The sequence below is a fragment of the Poecile atricapillus genome, chromosome 4 (genome assembly GCF_030490865.1).
Source record: "Poecile atricapillus isolate bPoeAtr1 chromosome 4, bPoeAtr1.hap1, whole genome shotgun sequence".
NCBI classification, from domain to species: domain Eukaryota; kingdom Metazoa; phylum Chordata; class Aves; order Passeriformes; family Paridae; genus Poecile; species Poecile atricapillus.
Window position 1 is genome coordinate 33,325,778 of NC_081252.1, and position 18,322 is coordinate 33,344,099.

An 18,322-nucleotide genomic window follows, 5' to 3' on the forward strand; every position below is an offset into this window, starting at 1 on the left:
TGAAAACTGGAATTTTCAATGGGCTGCGAGCTGCCCCAGCCGCGGGCTCCTTCTGTGGGTCCCACGAGTCACGCTCCGGTGCAGGAGCTGCATTTCTGCGCTGCAGCTCAGGGCTGCCTCCTGCGGGGGGCACTCGCTGCGGCGCTTCGGACCCGCGCTGGATGCATGGAGGCAGAGCGGGTGCCCTGAGCCGGGGCACGGCTGGGAGAGACCCCAGCAAACCAAAAATGCTCCTTCACTGAGAGCCGGGCACCCAAAATAGCTCCTTTTCTGAGAGCTGGGCGAGATTCTGGCTGCTGTCCGGAAATACGCTGCTTTGGTGCAAAATTCACCTGCTTATAATGGTTTGCCGGACTTGTGAGATCCTACACAACATGAGGCCAGAGAACTGATCCCCAGCACAAAACCAGACCTGGAGCAACCTCATTGGAAGGGAATGGGAGTCTGCAGCCGGTGCTGCCCTTTGCTGTGGTGTCAGACCACACTGCTGCTATTTCTTGTCACTGATATTCACAGAAAGTACAACTTTAACCATTCTTAAGGCCAAAACACAGAGTAAGTGCTTGGGATGTGTTACCAGGTACGTTGCTGATAATGCTGGTGCAGGATGTGTCCTTTGCTCACCCGCAAACCCCCTGCCAAGCCAGCTCTCCCACGACCCCTTCCAGTCTTCTTTTAGTGCACATTTGAGGAGCCCTGGGCTGTGGGTCAGCATGATGCTACCAGGAGGGGCACAGTGGGGCAAGAGCCAGTGCCCGGGGACAGGAGAGTGATTGTGTTGCTCCCCAGGGTGTCACAACACTTTCTGGGACTTCATAGTCGAGTCGTCTTTTGCACCTCCCTTGAGAACTAGACAAGCATTGCCCCAAAATGCAGATTTCTAGGTCTGGGCCTTAGACGAGTGTCTTGCTGATGTGCTGTCTAGGAAACAGAGATAAACAGAAGGAGGTGACTATCTTCTGCCTGGTCATTGCTTCTGCCTGGTCATTGCTATGGTGCTCTCATACTGAAGTTGTTTAAGAACATTAAGAGCATTGAATAGAATAAACACTGTCTCAAGCTTTCTGGATACTCCCAGGCCATTTTACACCTCTCTAATTAAATTGTCTGTTGCAAAAATAGATGAAAGTAATGCTTTGCTTTATTAATCTTTTCTAAAGCTCTAGTTGGAAATACATCTTTTTCATCTTTTTTTTTTCTTCTTCCTTTTCCCTTAAATCTACTGAAAATTACTTTATCAGGTCTATAAACTTGGAGACTCCCATTTGAGAGTTTTAACTGAAATAACCGGAGAAATGATTGATCATTAAAGAAATATGACAACAGTCACCCAAGGACAAATCATGAGAGAAATTCACTACTTTCCCTGGAGCCAGAATTGATCTATTGGTATAAACAATCTGAAATGTCCCAACAAAAATATAATGAAATATAAAGCAGCAGCTCTTTTTTTTTTTTTTTTTTTGGCTTTGCCTGAATTTTAGAGAGCTGATGAGAGTAAAATATCTATGTACCATACACAGCTGTACACATCTTCTCAGGCCTGAGTAACTGTGACATCAGTTCACAAGTAATTAACATCCATAGACTTGAGTGGATTAGCAGGACTATGGAAAAAACAGAACCTGTAGACACTAAGAACTTTATTAGAACGAGTTGTTTAAAATTTCAAAGTCTTATAAACAATTAAGTAATATTGTGTCTTTCAAATATTTACATTACAAAATAATTTGGAACAGCTATTTGATAAAACAGTTGAATATACAGCATCTCACATCAGAAAGGTAACAAAAGCTCAATTTAGGGTCACCCAATGAGTTTAGCATTAAAAAAAAGTTATTTTTTTAATCTCAGAGCAAGAGTTATCTATGAATCTATAACTTATGTTACCTAGAAACTAAAAGAATCTTCCTTTTTGCTGAGGTTAATGTTAGGGTTATGTGCTTTACAAGTGCATAAGCAACGTTATGTTTGTAACTTTATGGAGGAGTTATTTCTATTTTGTTAAGATATTGATTTTTAACATATCTAGGAGAGGTGTTGGTTCTTAAATACCCTTCTTCTTACCTATGTATTTCTCAAATAAATCATCCTTTGGATCTGTAGCTTTTCTGCAGGACAAGAAGGCCTCACGCTGTAAATTAGATGTCAAATTGTCTTGAAGTGCTGGATAACTACTGAAATTATTGAAGAAAACAGAAGAAGAGGTAGCAGTTCCTTAGGGAGCATCACATTTGTGAAATATTTTAGAACAATATGCAGTGGGAGACACTTCCCCTTTCCAAGCTTTTTTTCATTTTCTACTGAGGGATGATAACTTGAGTTATCAACTGATAATTGATAACATCTATGAGTAACTACTTGTAGATGTTGCAAGGTGATTGTGAGATGGGTTTGCTTAGATCAGGCTAATGATGAGGATATTACCACAGAGGCTTAAATACTCTGTAGGGCATGGTGATAAAATATTTTTTAGAGTTTGCTGCTGTCTTATCTGCTGCCTGGTTGTTCTCATTTTTATTTTGTGGGTTAGAGGACCTGACTGTGTGAATGATTTAGGGAAAATGAAGGTGCACCAACAGAAGTTGTACAGTTAATACTCATGAACTGGAATATTATAATGTTTTGGCTGTAGTAATGCAGCCATAAAATGGTCTAGATCCCTGTAATTCAATCCACCCACAAAATTAAAATACTGAGGCAAAACTGTGAGGAAGCAAATGACCAGGAACTGCTGAGAAGTGTAAAACAAACAGGACAGCAAGGGGCATGCAGACAAGCAGAAGAGGGAAATACCAAATGGGGTGAGGGAGGAGAGGGGCCAAAGCAGTGCCCGTGGTGGTGAAGCTGCATCCCTGAACTCGGTGTGCACAAAAAGGCTTGGCTGTGAGTGAGTGAGCAGGCACTGGGCAGTGGCCGTGGCCAATGCAGCCCCCAGTGTGAAAGTTACAATCAAAGAGAGAGACCAGCGGGCTGAAACGGAGCAGTGCAGAGCTGGGCTGAGGAATCAGATGAATGAGTGAACCCCTCCACAGTTTAGGGCTAAGGGAAGAATAACAATAATGTATAAATGTGCAGGGAAGAGAGGAATAATAAAAATTGTATTTGTCTAGTAGGGAGGGAATCTATTAGAAATATCCATAACTATACTGAAATGCAAATTACTTGACCCTTGGTCTGTTTCACACAAGGAGGACAGGACCTGATGATATTTGGTGAGATTTGATGGAATGGTACATTTTTCAGTAGTAACGCAGCAGATACTAAGTTTGCACTTTTAAAAATCAGTAGATAGAGAAAATTTCTGTCAGAATTGGCCAAGGATGTGCCCAAAGCATTGTTCTGTATTTCTAAATACAAAATAAGAAAAAAATTCCTGAGAGAGAAGTTCTGAGAAAACTTCCTGAAGAGGCAAAGAAATTCTCTAGGATGCCAGAATTTAGAGAGGGTAAGGGACATGAATAATTATAAACCTCTAACTTAGACATTAGTTCTGGAAAAAATGGATTTTAAAGCTTTATATAGAGATTGATCAGTCATGAACACTGGAATAAGAATGCTTAATGACGTAAGTTTACAGAAAATACATTCTCTCAAGGTAAACTTGACAAAATATATAAATTAAACCTAATCTTTGAGAAACTTATTTGGAACCGTGCAGCCTTTTATGTGGCAGAAGTACCGTCCAGAATTAACATTAACCCCAAACCATCAGCATGCACAACACAGGCTCTTTTCAAATGCCACAGCAAACTGAGTTAGTGCATTGCACTATTATCAATGTGTGGCTCAGACAGGGTGATGGATCATCAGTGTGCCAGAACTGAGTTAAGCCATACAATGTCACCTTCGGGAGCTGGTTAATTTTCAAAAGCAAAAAAAAATGAAATATGAAAGGCAAGGCCTCCATGTCCAGCTGTGCTTCAACTCTCTCCAGGGAGAAGGCAGCAGCTGTTGGACATGGAGCTGTGTGGACTGGAGCATGATGTGGTGAGAGTCACTGCTGGACACTGGTGCCCTGAACTGCTGGGTACCACTTACTGCACTCCAACCACACAGCTGGTAATGGTCTTAAAATACAGCTTTTTATCTTGTACCATTAGAAAAAAAAACCTTCAATATCTCTGTTTTGGGCACCTTCAGTTTACTGCTTTACAAATTGTAGGAAACCTGAGCAAAACATCTTTGTCTGTTAGAAAGAATTAGCTAACAAAACTGTTACTGGAAAATACCTACTCCAATATTTCAAAATTTTCTAAATTTCAGTCTTCCACTTTTTCTTCCCCTTGCGACTGCATTCTTTTAAATCAATATTCTACATGATGGCTTTACTGTTAGGAAATAGTGGAAATGTTTAAAAAAGAAGTTGTGAAAGATGAACTCAAACCACTTCTTTCAAAGTTAAAAATCATCCAAACAGGGAAAATTTATTTACCATCACTCACTTACTAAATCCAATATTTGCAATAAATTGTTTTGGAACAGTGAAGAAACCTTTTATTCTTTGAGGAAATTACAAATCAAGTCAAATTCAGTAATGAATTAATATGGTTAGCTCTAAAAATCTTTTTCCTTGTGTATTTTGACATGTCTTGAATTATTCACAAAGCTGAACTGTCCTCTGTCAGCGATACTTAGATGCCATCACAGAGGCTTGGAGCATTTGCTTTCTCTTTTTAATCAAGCTATGCATGGTAACTTATTAGTGAATTATTTGCAGGCAAAGCAAAACTGATCATATTAAACATGTACTGAGTGGGAAGGCATTACATTTTCTATTTAAATAGAATATGAGGATAGGTAGGATATAAGATACGGTAGGATATGAATCTGCTATTTTAAATAAGGTACAAGAAGCTTTGCCCAGACAAGGATCCACTTTTATGTGTGTTACATATTTAAAGTACTAATCCCTAGGAGACATAGTATCTAAAATCAATGGACACAGTCAAAACATTCATATTTCCACCTTGAGGTATCCCAGGAGTCTGATTTTTTTTCATTGTAACTAAGGGTGACCAGGCACACTCAGAAGTCCATATTCTTTAGATATTGCAGGCTCAGTATTTAAAAACAGAAGCAGCAGAAAACCTCCTGTATCTGAAAACCTTGACCAAGTAGTTATGCATAACACATACTTACCTAAATCTGCATTTAATGTGAGTACTGAATTGCTTAATTTTTCAACCTTACTCATTTTTTTTAAAAAAGCAATGTTTTTAAGTTGAATATTCCTGAAGTAGGTGGCTGGAGAGCAGCCCTGGGCAGGGAGAAGAGTTACATGGGGAGAGCTAGCCCAGGGTGCTCATCTGTGGAACTGAAAGGCATTCTCAAAATAATACTTTTCATTACTACAGTGCTTTTAATCTGGAAACCAAAAGCACTCTGCAGAGTCTGTGCCCTCGCTGGGCTGCAGTCACTTCTGGCTATTCCTTTGAGAGGCTTTTCAGCTGCTGCCTGTCCTCGGAGCTGGTCTGTCAGTCCTAGCCTGGTACTCCCCAACAGCAGTCCTGTGCAAATCAGTGCACTGCTCAGAAAAAAGCAAATTGAGAAATAAACTTTGCATACGCATGAGCTTCATCTCCATCAAACCAGGGTGGTCCAGAATTATGGACACTGAAACAAATACCCACAAAACCAAACCAAAACAAAGAAACCCACCAAACCCAGAACAGAATTTGTTTTAAGTGCAGCACAATACACAACTGCAGAACTAGACAGAAACATGGACTACTTTGAGAACTTTTAGCAGGGGTGAAAAAGAGGTTTGTCTTGATTTGTGGTGAATCTCATTGCAAAAATAATTTTAATCAGTCCTTAATCTTGCTGCAGTACTTTTCTTTTTGTCTTTTCTTTTTTTTCTCCTTTTTCTTTTCTTTTCCTTTGGTGATGTTTCCTTTCTGAAGACCATTTAAACCAGGACACAAGAAGTGCATTTGCTTCTCTGGCCTTTTGAGATGAATTATATTTAAATCCAGTTCTTCCAGTATCTGGGGGATGATGAGCTTGTGTGCTGCATCCTTTTAGTCTGTTCTTTGCTGTCCTGAGGACTTCATGATTCACCATCACTGTGTAGAGATGGAAAAGAAAAAAACACCAGTGTCACACTGTTGGGTTAGTTGTCTCAGCAGGAAATAACATGCAAGAGTATCTCTAGAGTTCATGAGAATGTGTTACCAGAAAATGAATCTGTCACCCATGCAATGGATGAACTGACACTGGCAGTGAGGGCTGCTCTGATTCCTGATGGTTCATGTCCGCCCAGCACAGCCTTTCTCCTGCTCCTGGCTCTCTTTCCGCAGCTGAGGATAACTTTGGAATTTTTGGTTTATGTCTGACCTCATAACAGGTGCATTTTCTTTGTCCCACTGGTTTCTGCCCAAGTGGCTTGCTCCCTAGCACTGTCTTAATAATGTTTGGCTCATGCCAATGTTAAAAAATGTGACATCTTCTATCAGCTGATTTGAATTCAGTCAGCAGGGATAACAGCAGGGTTTTAAATCACCTCTGAAGCTTAAAGAGCCACTCATAACCTTAATATTTTACAGGCTTTCTTAAGTCTCTTGCCAAATTGAGACCCATTTTGGGAATGCAGTACTTCTTACCATCCACTGACTTACCATCCACCCAAAACATTTCTCCATAAGGAGTCATCCTTTTTCAGACAGAAAGACTAGGAGGGTGCCCAGCAGCACCCAAGACAAACCAAACCTCCCAGGTGATAAAGCATAGGGGGATTGCTTGTACTCCACCCCCTACTATGGCCCATGCTGTGAAGGGGGCAGGCTACACTTATTTTTCTGGGTCAGTAAAGGTCCCTGGAGCAGAGATTGGTCTCTACCCCCTTGTGCTCCACAGATCATCAGCCCTTGCCTGCTGGCCCTGCACACACTGCCTGCTCCTTCCTGCATGCACAGGATGGGAGCCCTGGCCCAGGGTAGCTGAGGGGGTTTTTCGATTTTGTGCTCAGGCACAACCAGGATTCCAGCAGTAGGTTTCAAAGGCAAGAGGTTAAGGCAGGAGGTTTTAATTCAAATATATATATTTTGAAAAGTGTACATAAATGTTAAAAATGTGTATACACATAGGTTTGTAACTTATACTATATACCATAAGTATATAATAATAATATACTATAATATAATAGTATAATATAATATGTACTATAACCTGTAGGTTTGTTACAGCCTACAAGGCCAGGGTGGGTGACCTCCACCTGTCAGGGATCCCAGGTTGTCATATCTTGCCTCCTGTGCATAAACGTGCAGCCTTGATGCCCATGAGTACAAATTTTGCCATAATAATGGCTTTGTTTTTTTATTTCTTAGTCTTTCACTTTCCCTGCTAGAAAGAGCTGCTCAACACATCTATTTATGTGTACATAGTTCTCTTTCTGACATTATTTTTTCGTCTAAGAATTTGGTTGGGAAAAGCAGCAGATCTTGGACTGATAAGGTTCAATTGCAAATAAACAGGAAGCAATTTTTTGTTTGTTTACTCAGAAATTCCACCACTTCAAATATTTTTTCACATTGAAATGAAGCATATTTCAAAATTTTGTGTGAAATTAAATTTTAAGAAGTAGCCTTGGGGTAAGGGAAACATTCAACACAGAAATATTTTACTGCCACACAGTTCTGTTCTTCAAACTTTCAAAAATTTTTATATTAAAAATTCACTTACTCCAAAGAGTAGTTTTAGGACAACCTTCATTCTGAAAATTTCAAAGTGTCTTTATTGAAATGTTTTGTCTTCTACATTTTCAAAATTATGTCAGAATCATTCATAGTTCAATACATTTGTGTCTTGATGAAGTCTCCCTCAGCATCTTTGTGAAGCAAGAAAACACCACCTCTGTTCAGTGTGGCCTTGAGATGTTTCCCATACTAAAATACTGATAAAATCAAAAAAATAAATTGGCCTAATTTTAGAAGAATTTTGCCCAAACAAAGCAGTCTTTCAGAATCTTAAATTGAATCTAATATTCCTGCACTTTGTGTTCAACTAATATCCCTTGTCTAAGCAACTCTGAATGTTTTAGAGATGAATCTCCTATTTTTACTTGCATTTGTTTGCCTTTCTACAATTTAGGGGCATAACTTTTTCTAATCTGATTCTAAGATACCATTTGCAAGAAAATCTGCTTAAATAATGTGCATGCCTTTGCTCTGACTGAAGTATACTTATCGGAAAAGGGCTGCTTTTTTGTAAGGCTTAAGCCTCACTTTAGTGCTATGAAATAACTCTGTTTTACAGATGGGGAGCTTGAGGTGGGGTGTAGCCCAAAGATGCCTTTTGATAGCCAGGAGCAAAACCTCCTTCTTCTGATGAGGTTAATGCAAATCCAGTACAAAAACATTCCTTTAGCAAGGATGGTAAAACGACAGCTCAAGCTGGTAGGCCACAATGATTTTTTTTTTCCTTAAGATGAATTGTTAAAGATATGGAAAGTAAACGATGCTAAGGGTGGTGTTGTGCTTAAAAAGCCTTTTACAGTATAACTTCTGCTGGTGTTAACTTATGGCTGGAGCATCCTTTGTCCTATACTCCCTGGTATAGGGAGTGGTATGCTCAGCAAATCTGCTTTTAGAGAACTGCTGTGCAGCTGCCTCTCCTTAACAATTTTCCCCCCTCTGAGTTATCATTTAGCAGCAGGAAGGGAAGACACAGATGGCTAACAAATCCAGGATCTTTTCCAGTTGCTAAGGGTAAAATTAATGTGCTTGCTTGCATCTGGAACCTAGCGTCTAAGCCTTTTTTTTTTAAAAAAAAAAACTGAACTAAAACAACAATGGTTTCACTTGCAGGAGGTGTAAAAAGAAACCTTTTATGTACGAGTGGCTGTAGTGGACAAGCCTCGTCCAAAGGTTCCTCTGAAACTGCAGCTTTGGAGCAACTGAGCTGAAACCTCTGCAGCAGTGGTGATTTAACATACCTATTTCACTCCCGAGCAAGGAAATTCAGAAAAGAGGATTGTAATATTATGACAGTCTACAGTGAGAGGTACAATTCTGCCAGAGAGGCATGTTCAGTGGAATTATCCAATGCCATGGGAAGCAGAAGACCTAGGTCCTCTCCCTGCTCCTGGCCTTGCCTGACTGCACCACTGCTTCCACTTCACCAGGGATTTCTTGGCACACAGGACGTCTTGTTTATCATAACCTGGCACAGAGAAGCTGCTTTGCCCACTCCACAAAATGCAGCTGCAACACAAGGGTGCAGGCAAGGGCAATGTGCAGCCTCTTGTTTCCAGCTGGAAACAAGAACCAGAATTTTTAATTAGGGAAAATTGCGAGGGGTTTAGGAGTTCTGGCCAAAATCCTGAGGAAACCAACCAGAAAGATTTTAAGCTTACAAGCTGTCAGGATTGCAGTTTTGCATCCCACTGGGTTCTCTGCTTGGACTATCAACCAGCGCCGGCTCTGGGGGAGTGCTGCAAGGGGGCACCGGGAAGATCCTTCGTGTCTCTCATTCTCATTTTTTTCTTGGAGTCAGACAAATCCCTGTCTGTCAGGTCACAGCTCCAGCCAAAACCTCTGGCAGTGTTCCCCAAGAACCTATAGGCACCAGGTGGCAGAGGGGAGCTGGGTGCCTTTGGTGAAGAGTGCCAAGGAAGCTATACTGAATGCTTGTATTAACACCTTGGGAAACTGTGATTAAAGTCTGATCAGTGAGTGAAACTCCATCTGTGCCATCTGGTTGTCTGTCTTGCACCATTTTACAACTGTAAGATTATTTAGCAGTGCAGTTTACAGGAAGAGACCTTTTCAGAAGTAAGGGTGTCAAGCCTTTAAGTTGAAGTCAAAGTTTCTATATGTAAAAATTTTAAAACTTAAATGGACCAAAGAATAATTTTATAATTACATTTAAAAAATCCAGATTATTTTAATATTATATAGTATTTTATAGTATTATATATTTAGTATGTATTATATATATTGCTGTATATATTATATAGTATATTATATACTATTATATATTTAGTATTTTGTATTATTTGAAGAAATATATTGACTGTATTTCTTCAAATAATGTAATGAATTAAAGTACCTTGGGTTGGCGATTGATTCTTTTTCTTCTTCTCTTACAGTAGGCAAACATTCACAGTCACCTGGAAAAGGTAAGAAACAAGACTACAGTTACTCCTGGCAGTTGTTCTACATTTATTTCAAAAGCACATCAACTTTGATCAAGCAGTCAGTCTAGAATACAGATCTGCAGGTGCACTTCTGCCCCCTTTTATCTGCACGGTCCCCATAGCATAAATCTTACACATCTTTCCCTTTGATAGGTGTTACCACCATTTTTTTATTATATATATGTCAGTTCTTTATGTACACCTATACAGATGAGCTGCTTTTGAGGACTGTCTCCACACACACACACACACACAAAAGAAAGTGTGTAAAAATATTTGCTCCCTTCTCTCCACAAAATTTTAAAAATATATTTTACACCACTTTTTTTCCCACGTAGTACACTTAATTCCTCTCTTTCACTACTGCCACTTAGCACATATTTTCTACAAAAGCTTACAGACCGCGAAGGTCAAAACCCCATCATGTGGAGCACTGTGCTATCACAAAGAAATGCTCCAAAGAGCTTTATGTCCTGAAAAACAAAGCATGCCCCATAGGTCAAGCAAATGAGCCTTTTGGATAGAAGGCAAGGGACCAGAAATGAAAAAAAATCAGTGTTTCAGCATTTCCTAGCCAGTGGAAAGTTGCTCATGGTTCAAAATTAGGCCTTGGTTAACTCATGGCTTACCAAAGACCTGCATTTTTTGAGGACACCCTGGAAGGACAATGCAGACCCCTCAGAGATTTTGACTGGGAATTCACCTGGGAGAAAAATGGAGGGAAAAATGCAAGGTACTTAAAAGTAACTGAGAAAGCAGCTGAAGATGCTGCTGCTGGTAGTTACTGCATGTTCTAATTGCTCCATGGGCTGATAGCGTTGCAAGGGAGGGATAGCGTGTATTCATAGGTTCCTGGCGGCAATTTTAAATAAATGGTCATCTCAGCTATGAGCAAATGGCTATTTCTTCTATAATACCTCAATGTGGAGCTCAGAAGTGTAGAAATTCTGGAGACTGAAAGGACTAGATGCTTCAGAGAAGCTAGTATTTAGCATTAAAATGTGTATTTAAAAATATAAATAGCATTCACAGCTATAAGTGTGTTTAGTAGAAATGTCTATTGGAAACTGAAAACATTTATGAGATTCTATCACATATTAAAAATAAACTCCCACACAAGCTAAAATACTCCTCTGAAAAAAATCTACCTCTGACATTTGTTCAGTTATTTTAGTAGGAGGGAGTCAAGAGCACAACTAAAAATGTTGTAGGAAAAGCAGTGATACATATACAAAACACCTTCCTATGCATGGGATCTACGTCAGCAGGCAAGAGAGGGAGGATGGAGTACAGGGGTTACCGTGTACCATTTTTGTTCATGCTGCTCATCCATTTATCAAGCTCTTCCATTTCTATCTCCATAACAGAAGGTGTGTCTTCTTCAAAAATAGGACTTGAGAGAAGAGAGGGGGGGGAAAAAGCATTACACAAAATGCTTAATTCAAACAACTTACAATGTAGTGATTTTGTATGACTCCACTATAAATCCAGACACATGTATTAACTCTGGAAAGCCATTCTAGCCCAGCAATCTGAAGAGAGATCAGCTCAATGGGTGTGAACCAAGGGGCCACAAACAGAAACGAGGGAGCGGCACCAAGATGCCAGTCCTGGGCAGAGGTAGGGCCAGCTGAGACATAACACGCAGAGGGACTCAGATTGTGCAGCCAGAGACATGCCAGGGCATAGGATCACTGCAGATTCTTGAAAACTGTCCCTGTTGTAAATAGAAAAAAAAAAAACAAAAAAAAACCTAAAAAAAAATAAAAATAGGATAGTTTGTCCCTGCCCTCCTGGAACATGTGACAGAAGTACCACTGTTCCAGTGTTAAAAGGTGAAGGCCTAAAGTTTCATCGTAGCTATGACTGACATTTGCAGTGACTTCAAAAGGAAAGGTCATGAGAGCTGCATTTATTTAAATGCCTCTGCTTAGCTTCCTTTTGCTTATCATTCCTGCAGTCATATGGTAGAAAATCAATTTTTAGCAAAAAAAAATTGGTTTTTTACTTGTAGAGCAAATTCATGAACTTTCAGCATTGATTAGCAAGATGGAGGTAATAGAAAACAATAAAAATTATGACTCTGATAAGAGACACACAACTTCTGTCTTGTTTTGCAAGCATCTAAGGCATTGTTCCTGTGGCAGCCAGGCAAGCCTTTGTGCCTCACCTCTGAGTAAGAAGATAAACTTGAAAAACAGGGGAGCAAGACACAGAGCTTATTCTGAATAGCAAAAGCCTGTGATGAGCCTGGGAACCGATCCCCTTTGCTCATGGGGCACCTTGTACCTCTTGTGGCTGATAGAGCAGGAGGTGCCTAAGAGCAGGCTCAGCAAGGGCTGTGGGTGTCTGTGGGGCAGCCCTTGCCTCAGTCACCACTAACTCTTGTTCTCCTGCTCTGGTCTTACACTTCAGCCACAACCTGAAGTCACACTTTATCCACCCGTTCAGATTGCTGGTTCAATTGATGGCAAAAAGTAATGGTGTTTAGTGTACAGCTGAATTAAAAGAGGCAACAAAGGAGGCAAAGGTTAGAGTAAAAAAACCTTTTTTTAAAAGAATGATATTCATAAAGTTTACCTTTTTACGTTTTCGCTTCCCAGCTCATCTGAAAAAGAAGAAAGTTGGTGTTCATATTTCTGCATATTTGCCCATTTTATTCACAGGGTTCAGACAGCATGCAAGCCTTGAATAAGGCCAAGTAAAACAGATTACATTTTCAAAAGGCATAAAAACTAAATTACAGATGAAAGACAAAACATTTTCTCCTGTTTGCAATTTTCAGAGGAACCCAGTACTTCAAACCTAAAAGCATCTCATTATTAGCTCAGCCATGCTGGGAGGAAGCCCAGTGTTGGTGTTGCAGTGGGCAGGACAGGGCAGATGCACACTTCCTTCAGCAAAACAGATGTGCTGAGGGAAATGGTATCCTGAAAAGGAGCCACTTCTGCATAAAAATTGTTTACTGGAAGCACTGGGACATTTTGCTACAGATTACACTCGGGCAATTCAGCTCTGTCTGGAGACTCCGGGAGCCACTCATGGGGAGAAGGGCAGGGGGCAGTTGGACTGCATGGCAGATTAGATCTCACTTAGGCAAATGAAGCTGAACTAGCCAGATGTCAAAAGGGATCCAGTCTACTTATGACTCCAAGACAAAGTAAAAATGGGGGGGGGGGGGGGGGGGGGGGAGGGAATGGTGTCACAGGCATAATTCTGGTAAATATCTTCACCTCCAGGAATCAAGTGACTGAAAATCCTGTCTTAAATCACCTTATTTTTAATTCATTGCTGGCAGTGGGTGATACGTCCCAGTTGTTCCAGCACACTCCCAGACTGCAGAGCCACGCCAGAACCACAGAGCCATCTGCCCTAGCCTTGAGGATGCTCAAAATCCCAGGCTGGCACAGGGCATGAAGTCCCAGGATTATGTTCTGAAAGGCACCACATTTCCTAACCCTCTGAAGAGTATACCTGCATTTCAATCATCCAGAAACAGGCAGGCAACTGGGTGCCTGGTTGCAAATTCATAGTTTGTTAGAGGGAAACCCAGTGATCAGGCAAATGCAATCTAAAAATGCCCTGAAAACTTGATTTAAAATCTATGTTGAATGTGTTGCACTGTCTGCAGGCTGATGAGCTGACAGCTGCACTCTGACCATGTAAAGATTCTGACACGACCATCTCAGAATTTCACTTACCAACTATGTGGTTTTAATATGACACCTTAGTTTGCTCTCCTGGGGGTTGACACTCCAAGTTACCAATTCCTTTGTTAACAGATCACAGCACCTTCCTGAAGCATTGGTCACCCTACTGCAGCACCCAGGCAGTCTGACCTAGCTCATTTGCTGTGATGTCTTCATAACAACCTCCACCCTATGGAATCTGGATTGCTTAAAAATTGTTCCTTAAAATTATTTTTCTTGTGCTTGTTTCAGTGAAGCTCCAAGCAGCTTTACCTTGTGGGCACTCTGGGCAGTAGAAGCATTAATTTCACCCTGCCTAAAGTTGTTGAGCATAAAGACAGAACATGCACTTGCAGCCATGGCTGCATCCCTGAGCATTCTCAGCATTTCCAGGAGCCAGAGATTGGCGCCAGGGCTCCCATGGGTGTGGCAGCATGAGCAGGATGTGCCAAGGGGCAGAAGTAGCTCCTGCCCAAGGAGAGGTGTGTGACCAGGTACTGCTGGCTGGGGAGAATCCCTCCCTTACTTGTCAAACACGCAGCTACAATCAGAGAAGGGCATCCTAAGTGTGGCATCCCATGCCTCAAAATAATGTTCTGTTAATGCTGAACACATCCTAGAAACAGCCTTTTGATTCACAAGAAGACAAATTTACCTTGCTTGGTCTTTTTCCTTTTATGATGCATCACAAAAAATGTGATCAACAGAATCATCAGGACCAGCAGCGCCACAGGGACAACATATATCAATATAGACTGTTCTGCTGCATCTAGGCTGTCCTCATCATTCACAGCATTCAGTTCAGTACTTGGAGAACTCTGTGTTTCAAAGCTGCTTTCAATAGTGCTTTCAGTTACAAGTACTGGCTCATCCACAGTCGAAGGACCCATAGCAGGAAGATGTGTTGCTGTAAATGTGGGTAACATCATCGATCCATCTCCTGATCCATCAAATCCAGGGTCTGTCAAATACATGAAGACAACATTTTAAGTGTTTCATTAGTATTATCAGTGAGTCAAAGTGTACAGCTGTAGTATTTACTTCCCATTTGATGTCTTAAAAAAACAACAGCAGATGCCCCATACACACAGATTGGAAGTCATGGGCATTGGATGTAAAAGTAGATCTCAACTTTGTCACAAAATCTTACCAGTCATGACCATGCTCTTCAGCTAACTTTTACTGGGACACGTCAGCATGTGTCATCTGTCTGCACACAGCTGCCTTGCACAAACAGACTTCTTTTCCTGCAGGTTGGCATCCGGTCTTGCTCACATGCAAAATTATTCTGCTTCTCAGCAAACCACACCAGCCTGTTTTGCTTTTCAGTCTTGGCCCATATGTGTCCCCCCACCACCCTTACCCAAGGAGTTAGGTACTGCCTTCAGGTAGACCATTATCCCTGGTTCACCAATTCCTTTGGCTCACTTATCTCCTTGTTTCTCTGCCTTTCTCAAATTTGTCCAGTTTATCTCACTGTGAAAAACAGAATTGGTGAAGGTAAGTCTGAAGGATGCAAAAGCTGCTGACTTCCACTTCTGCATGGACTAGAAGAGGTGGTAGTAATATGGGGAGCTTGCTGCATACAATCAACTGTTCTTGGGACTGATTCTTCAGGCTGGCTGAAGGAGTGTATAGCAAAGCATCAGTGCTGGACATTCCCCATAAGTGCTAAGACTGGGGGTTTTGAACTTTGATCTCAGTTCTGGTTTCATTTATCATGCATTGTGCAAGAAAAGTGGCTAAAATTGGCTGTGTCAGTAATAGCGAAACAGGTGCTTTTTGTGTGTTTAGGTTAGAGTCTATTGACTGTCACAGAGTTTAAAAGCTTTAAAGAAGTACAGCAAATTCTGGGCTGATACTGTATTCTATACTGATGCCAAAAATCCTATTGTAGCCAGAGGAGCAAGAATCAGTCTTTAGATAAATTACAACATGAAATTAAATTATGGGCTTTTTTTTGTGTTATCTGCCCTTTCAGATACAATGCTGGCATGGTGCACATCTCATTTCATGCAATAAAGCAGGATGGGATTTCTTGACTTTTGCAATTACATGTTTCTCCTTGTTCTTGTAAAGTGCTGGGCAGCCAGAGTTTCCACTAGAGTTAGCAAGAGCTTAAGGTTTTCAGCACCTTAGTGCTGGCATTTCCAATCTCACAGGACTGGAACCAAAAGTACTTAGCATTTTAAATGCTTTCGTAAACACATTAATCTTCATAATGGCCCTGAGAGATGAGCAGTTATCATCTCCATTTTATAAATGCGAAATCAGAAGGACAGGGATGCTGTCCTTCCCAGGGATGCCAAGTGAGAGAGAAAAACTGAGATTAGAGCGCTATCTCATGCTTAATCCACTCTGCAGCATCTCCTCTCCCACCAGATTTGTCTCAAAGAGGAGATGAGTATTTCATGAGACTCTGTTCAAGGAAACCCAATTTCAGATTAATAAAATTATTTGAGTGTGACAGCAGTGTTTTATCTAGGTTTTTATGCTGCATATATCACACAGGCATCTGATTGTTTCATCCTTTCCTAAAAGCTAGGAAAGAATTTGAATACTTAATGTAATACTGTGAAGGTCACCAGACTCCTGCACCACAATAGGGCAATGAAGATGATACCTCTTCTGTGGCAAAGCACCTTGTATCCATAGTCTGTCTCTTCTGTATTTAGCATTTCAGTCAAAAGCAAAACACAATCTCTGCCTCCCTTGCAGGTAACGACCCCCTTAGGTGTGTGCTGCTCCACCCCTTCCCTTGATCTGCTGGCTGTCCTTACTCTTACTGCAGAGGACAGGAGGGAGAGCTTCTCTCCCTTATTAGTTTGGCCATTTGACTTTTCTTTTCCAAGGTAGTTTTTAGCTCCCAGTGCCTGCAGCCACTCCATTTCAATTGCTGTTGTGCAGAGTGGCGAGGCAGCACGAGAGATGTCTGTGCTGCAGACTGTGGCATGATGGACTGTGCCACAGGCAGAGCTGATGGCCCACTGCAGCCTCCCTGAACCTCTTTGGTGACCTTGCTTCATATTCCTCCTCTAGCCATTGCCCTTGAAACCCATTGCCTGCCACATTTGATATATTGAGAGGGACAAGCCTGTTGCTTAAAATAGGAAAAGGGTGTGGAGAAAATACCTTACTTTTCATTTATTTATAGAGCTAAAATAGATTTTTCAAATGTCTAAGGCATGGTGTGGCTTTAAAGCAAAGCAAACAGTCACACCTCATTAACTGCAGTGATAAACTTTCAGCTGCAGAGTATGCTGTGCTTGATTTCCGAGAGAGATTTTTCCAGTATCTCTGCCACTTTGCCTGGTTTTGAACAATGAAGCAGAATCATTTGTCTCTGTGAAATAGAATTACCTTTTCTAGTCTCTAGGCAAAGAAAATGGCAAATCACATGGAGTGACCTTGCTGCCACATATTTTTTTTACTTTGCATAATTCCAGGGACAAAACAGCATCTCTCTGGGAACACCATTTCCTCTTACAGAGATCTTTTCTCTGAGTGAATTAAATACATCTTTCAGCAGAAGGGCAGCCAATTGCACAATGTTCTTGCAAGGATATTGCTCTTATTTCCTGCATTTTACTTGCTGCCTCTACACATCCCGCTCCCCCGTCACCTCTGAGGAACAGAGCTCAGCCTCAAGGGATGCCTCACATGTTACCCAGCAGTTGCTCTCACTCTCAGGCCACCCACACATCACCCTTTTTACATAGTAGGAAAGCACAACCTGCACCTGGGCTGGCCCAGTGCTCACGTCAGGGAAGGATTTGTGCCTCCAGTCTGGCAGGGAGAGGTGGGCTCAGGCCTCTGGGCGCAGCTGCAGCGCCTGCCACAGCTGCCCACCCAGGCCACATGAGACACACGTGGCTGACCTCAAGATAGATGCTATTTTTCATAGTGTTTCAATTAAAGTGCTCAAAATAGGAAGTGGGCTGTGTTGCAGCTGGCCCTGGTGGCTGTTTGGTGGGGTGAATGAAAGCTGGGCTTTACAAGGTTTGGAGCAGGGCAGAAGAACATCTGAAAGTTGGAGATTTTGTGAAATGCTGGTCAAATATTTTCTCTAAATCAGATATGTAGTGGTAATTCGTACCATGAACTGTCTTGTCACTGTGCTGGGGTTTCATCTTGGAGACATCTACTAGCTCCCTGCAAATGGGAATCATACAGCAATGCACCATGACATTCAGGATGGAAAAGCAAGGTCAGTGGAGTATAACAAAGAGCAAGTCACATGTGACCATATAGCTATCTCCTTGACTTTGCAAACCTTTCTCTTGTTGAGCTCAGCCTCATGCTGTTGGCTACAGTCCAACATCCATACTCATCCTCTGCACCTCTTGTCCAAGGAGCAAATGCTCATTCAACAACCACATGGGCTTCACCTTTGCCTGGACCACCTGGAGCATGAATGCCGGTGACTTCCTCCTGTGTTAAGGGAAGTGGATGGGAACACACCACACCACAGCTTCAGCCCAGCCGGTATTGCCAC

At 41.5% G+C, this 18,322-nt stretch overlaps 1 protein-coding gene across 1 annotated transcript in view; it reads right to left on the bottom strand.

Annotated features, from left to right (window-relative positions):
- Window positions 1–1,712: 1,712 nt before the first annotated feature.
- The window catches only part of TMEM154 (transmembrane protein 154), a 35,994-nt gene continuing 19,384 nt past the window's right edge, over window positions 1,713–18,322 (bottom strand). The window contains exons 3-7 of the mRNA XM_058839053.1: window positions 14,483–14,788; window positions 12,719–12,746; window positions 11,446–11,531; window positions 10,051–10,111; window positions 1,713–6,068 (exon numbers count right to left, since the gene is read on the bottom strand). Coding sequence (XP_058695036.1) covers window positions 6,053–6,068; window positions 10,051–10,111; window positions 11,446–11,531; window positions 12,719–12,746; window positions 14,483–14,788 — 497 coding nt within the window. The 3' untranslated portion in view covers window positions 1,713–6,052. The remainder of the gene's footprint in view (window positions 6,069–10,050; window positions 10,112–11,445; window positions 11,532–12,718; window positions 12,747–14,482; window positions 14,789–18,322) is intronic.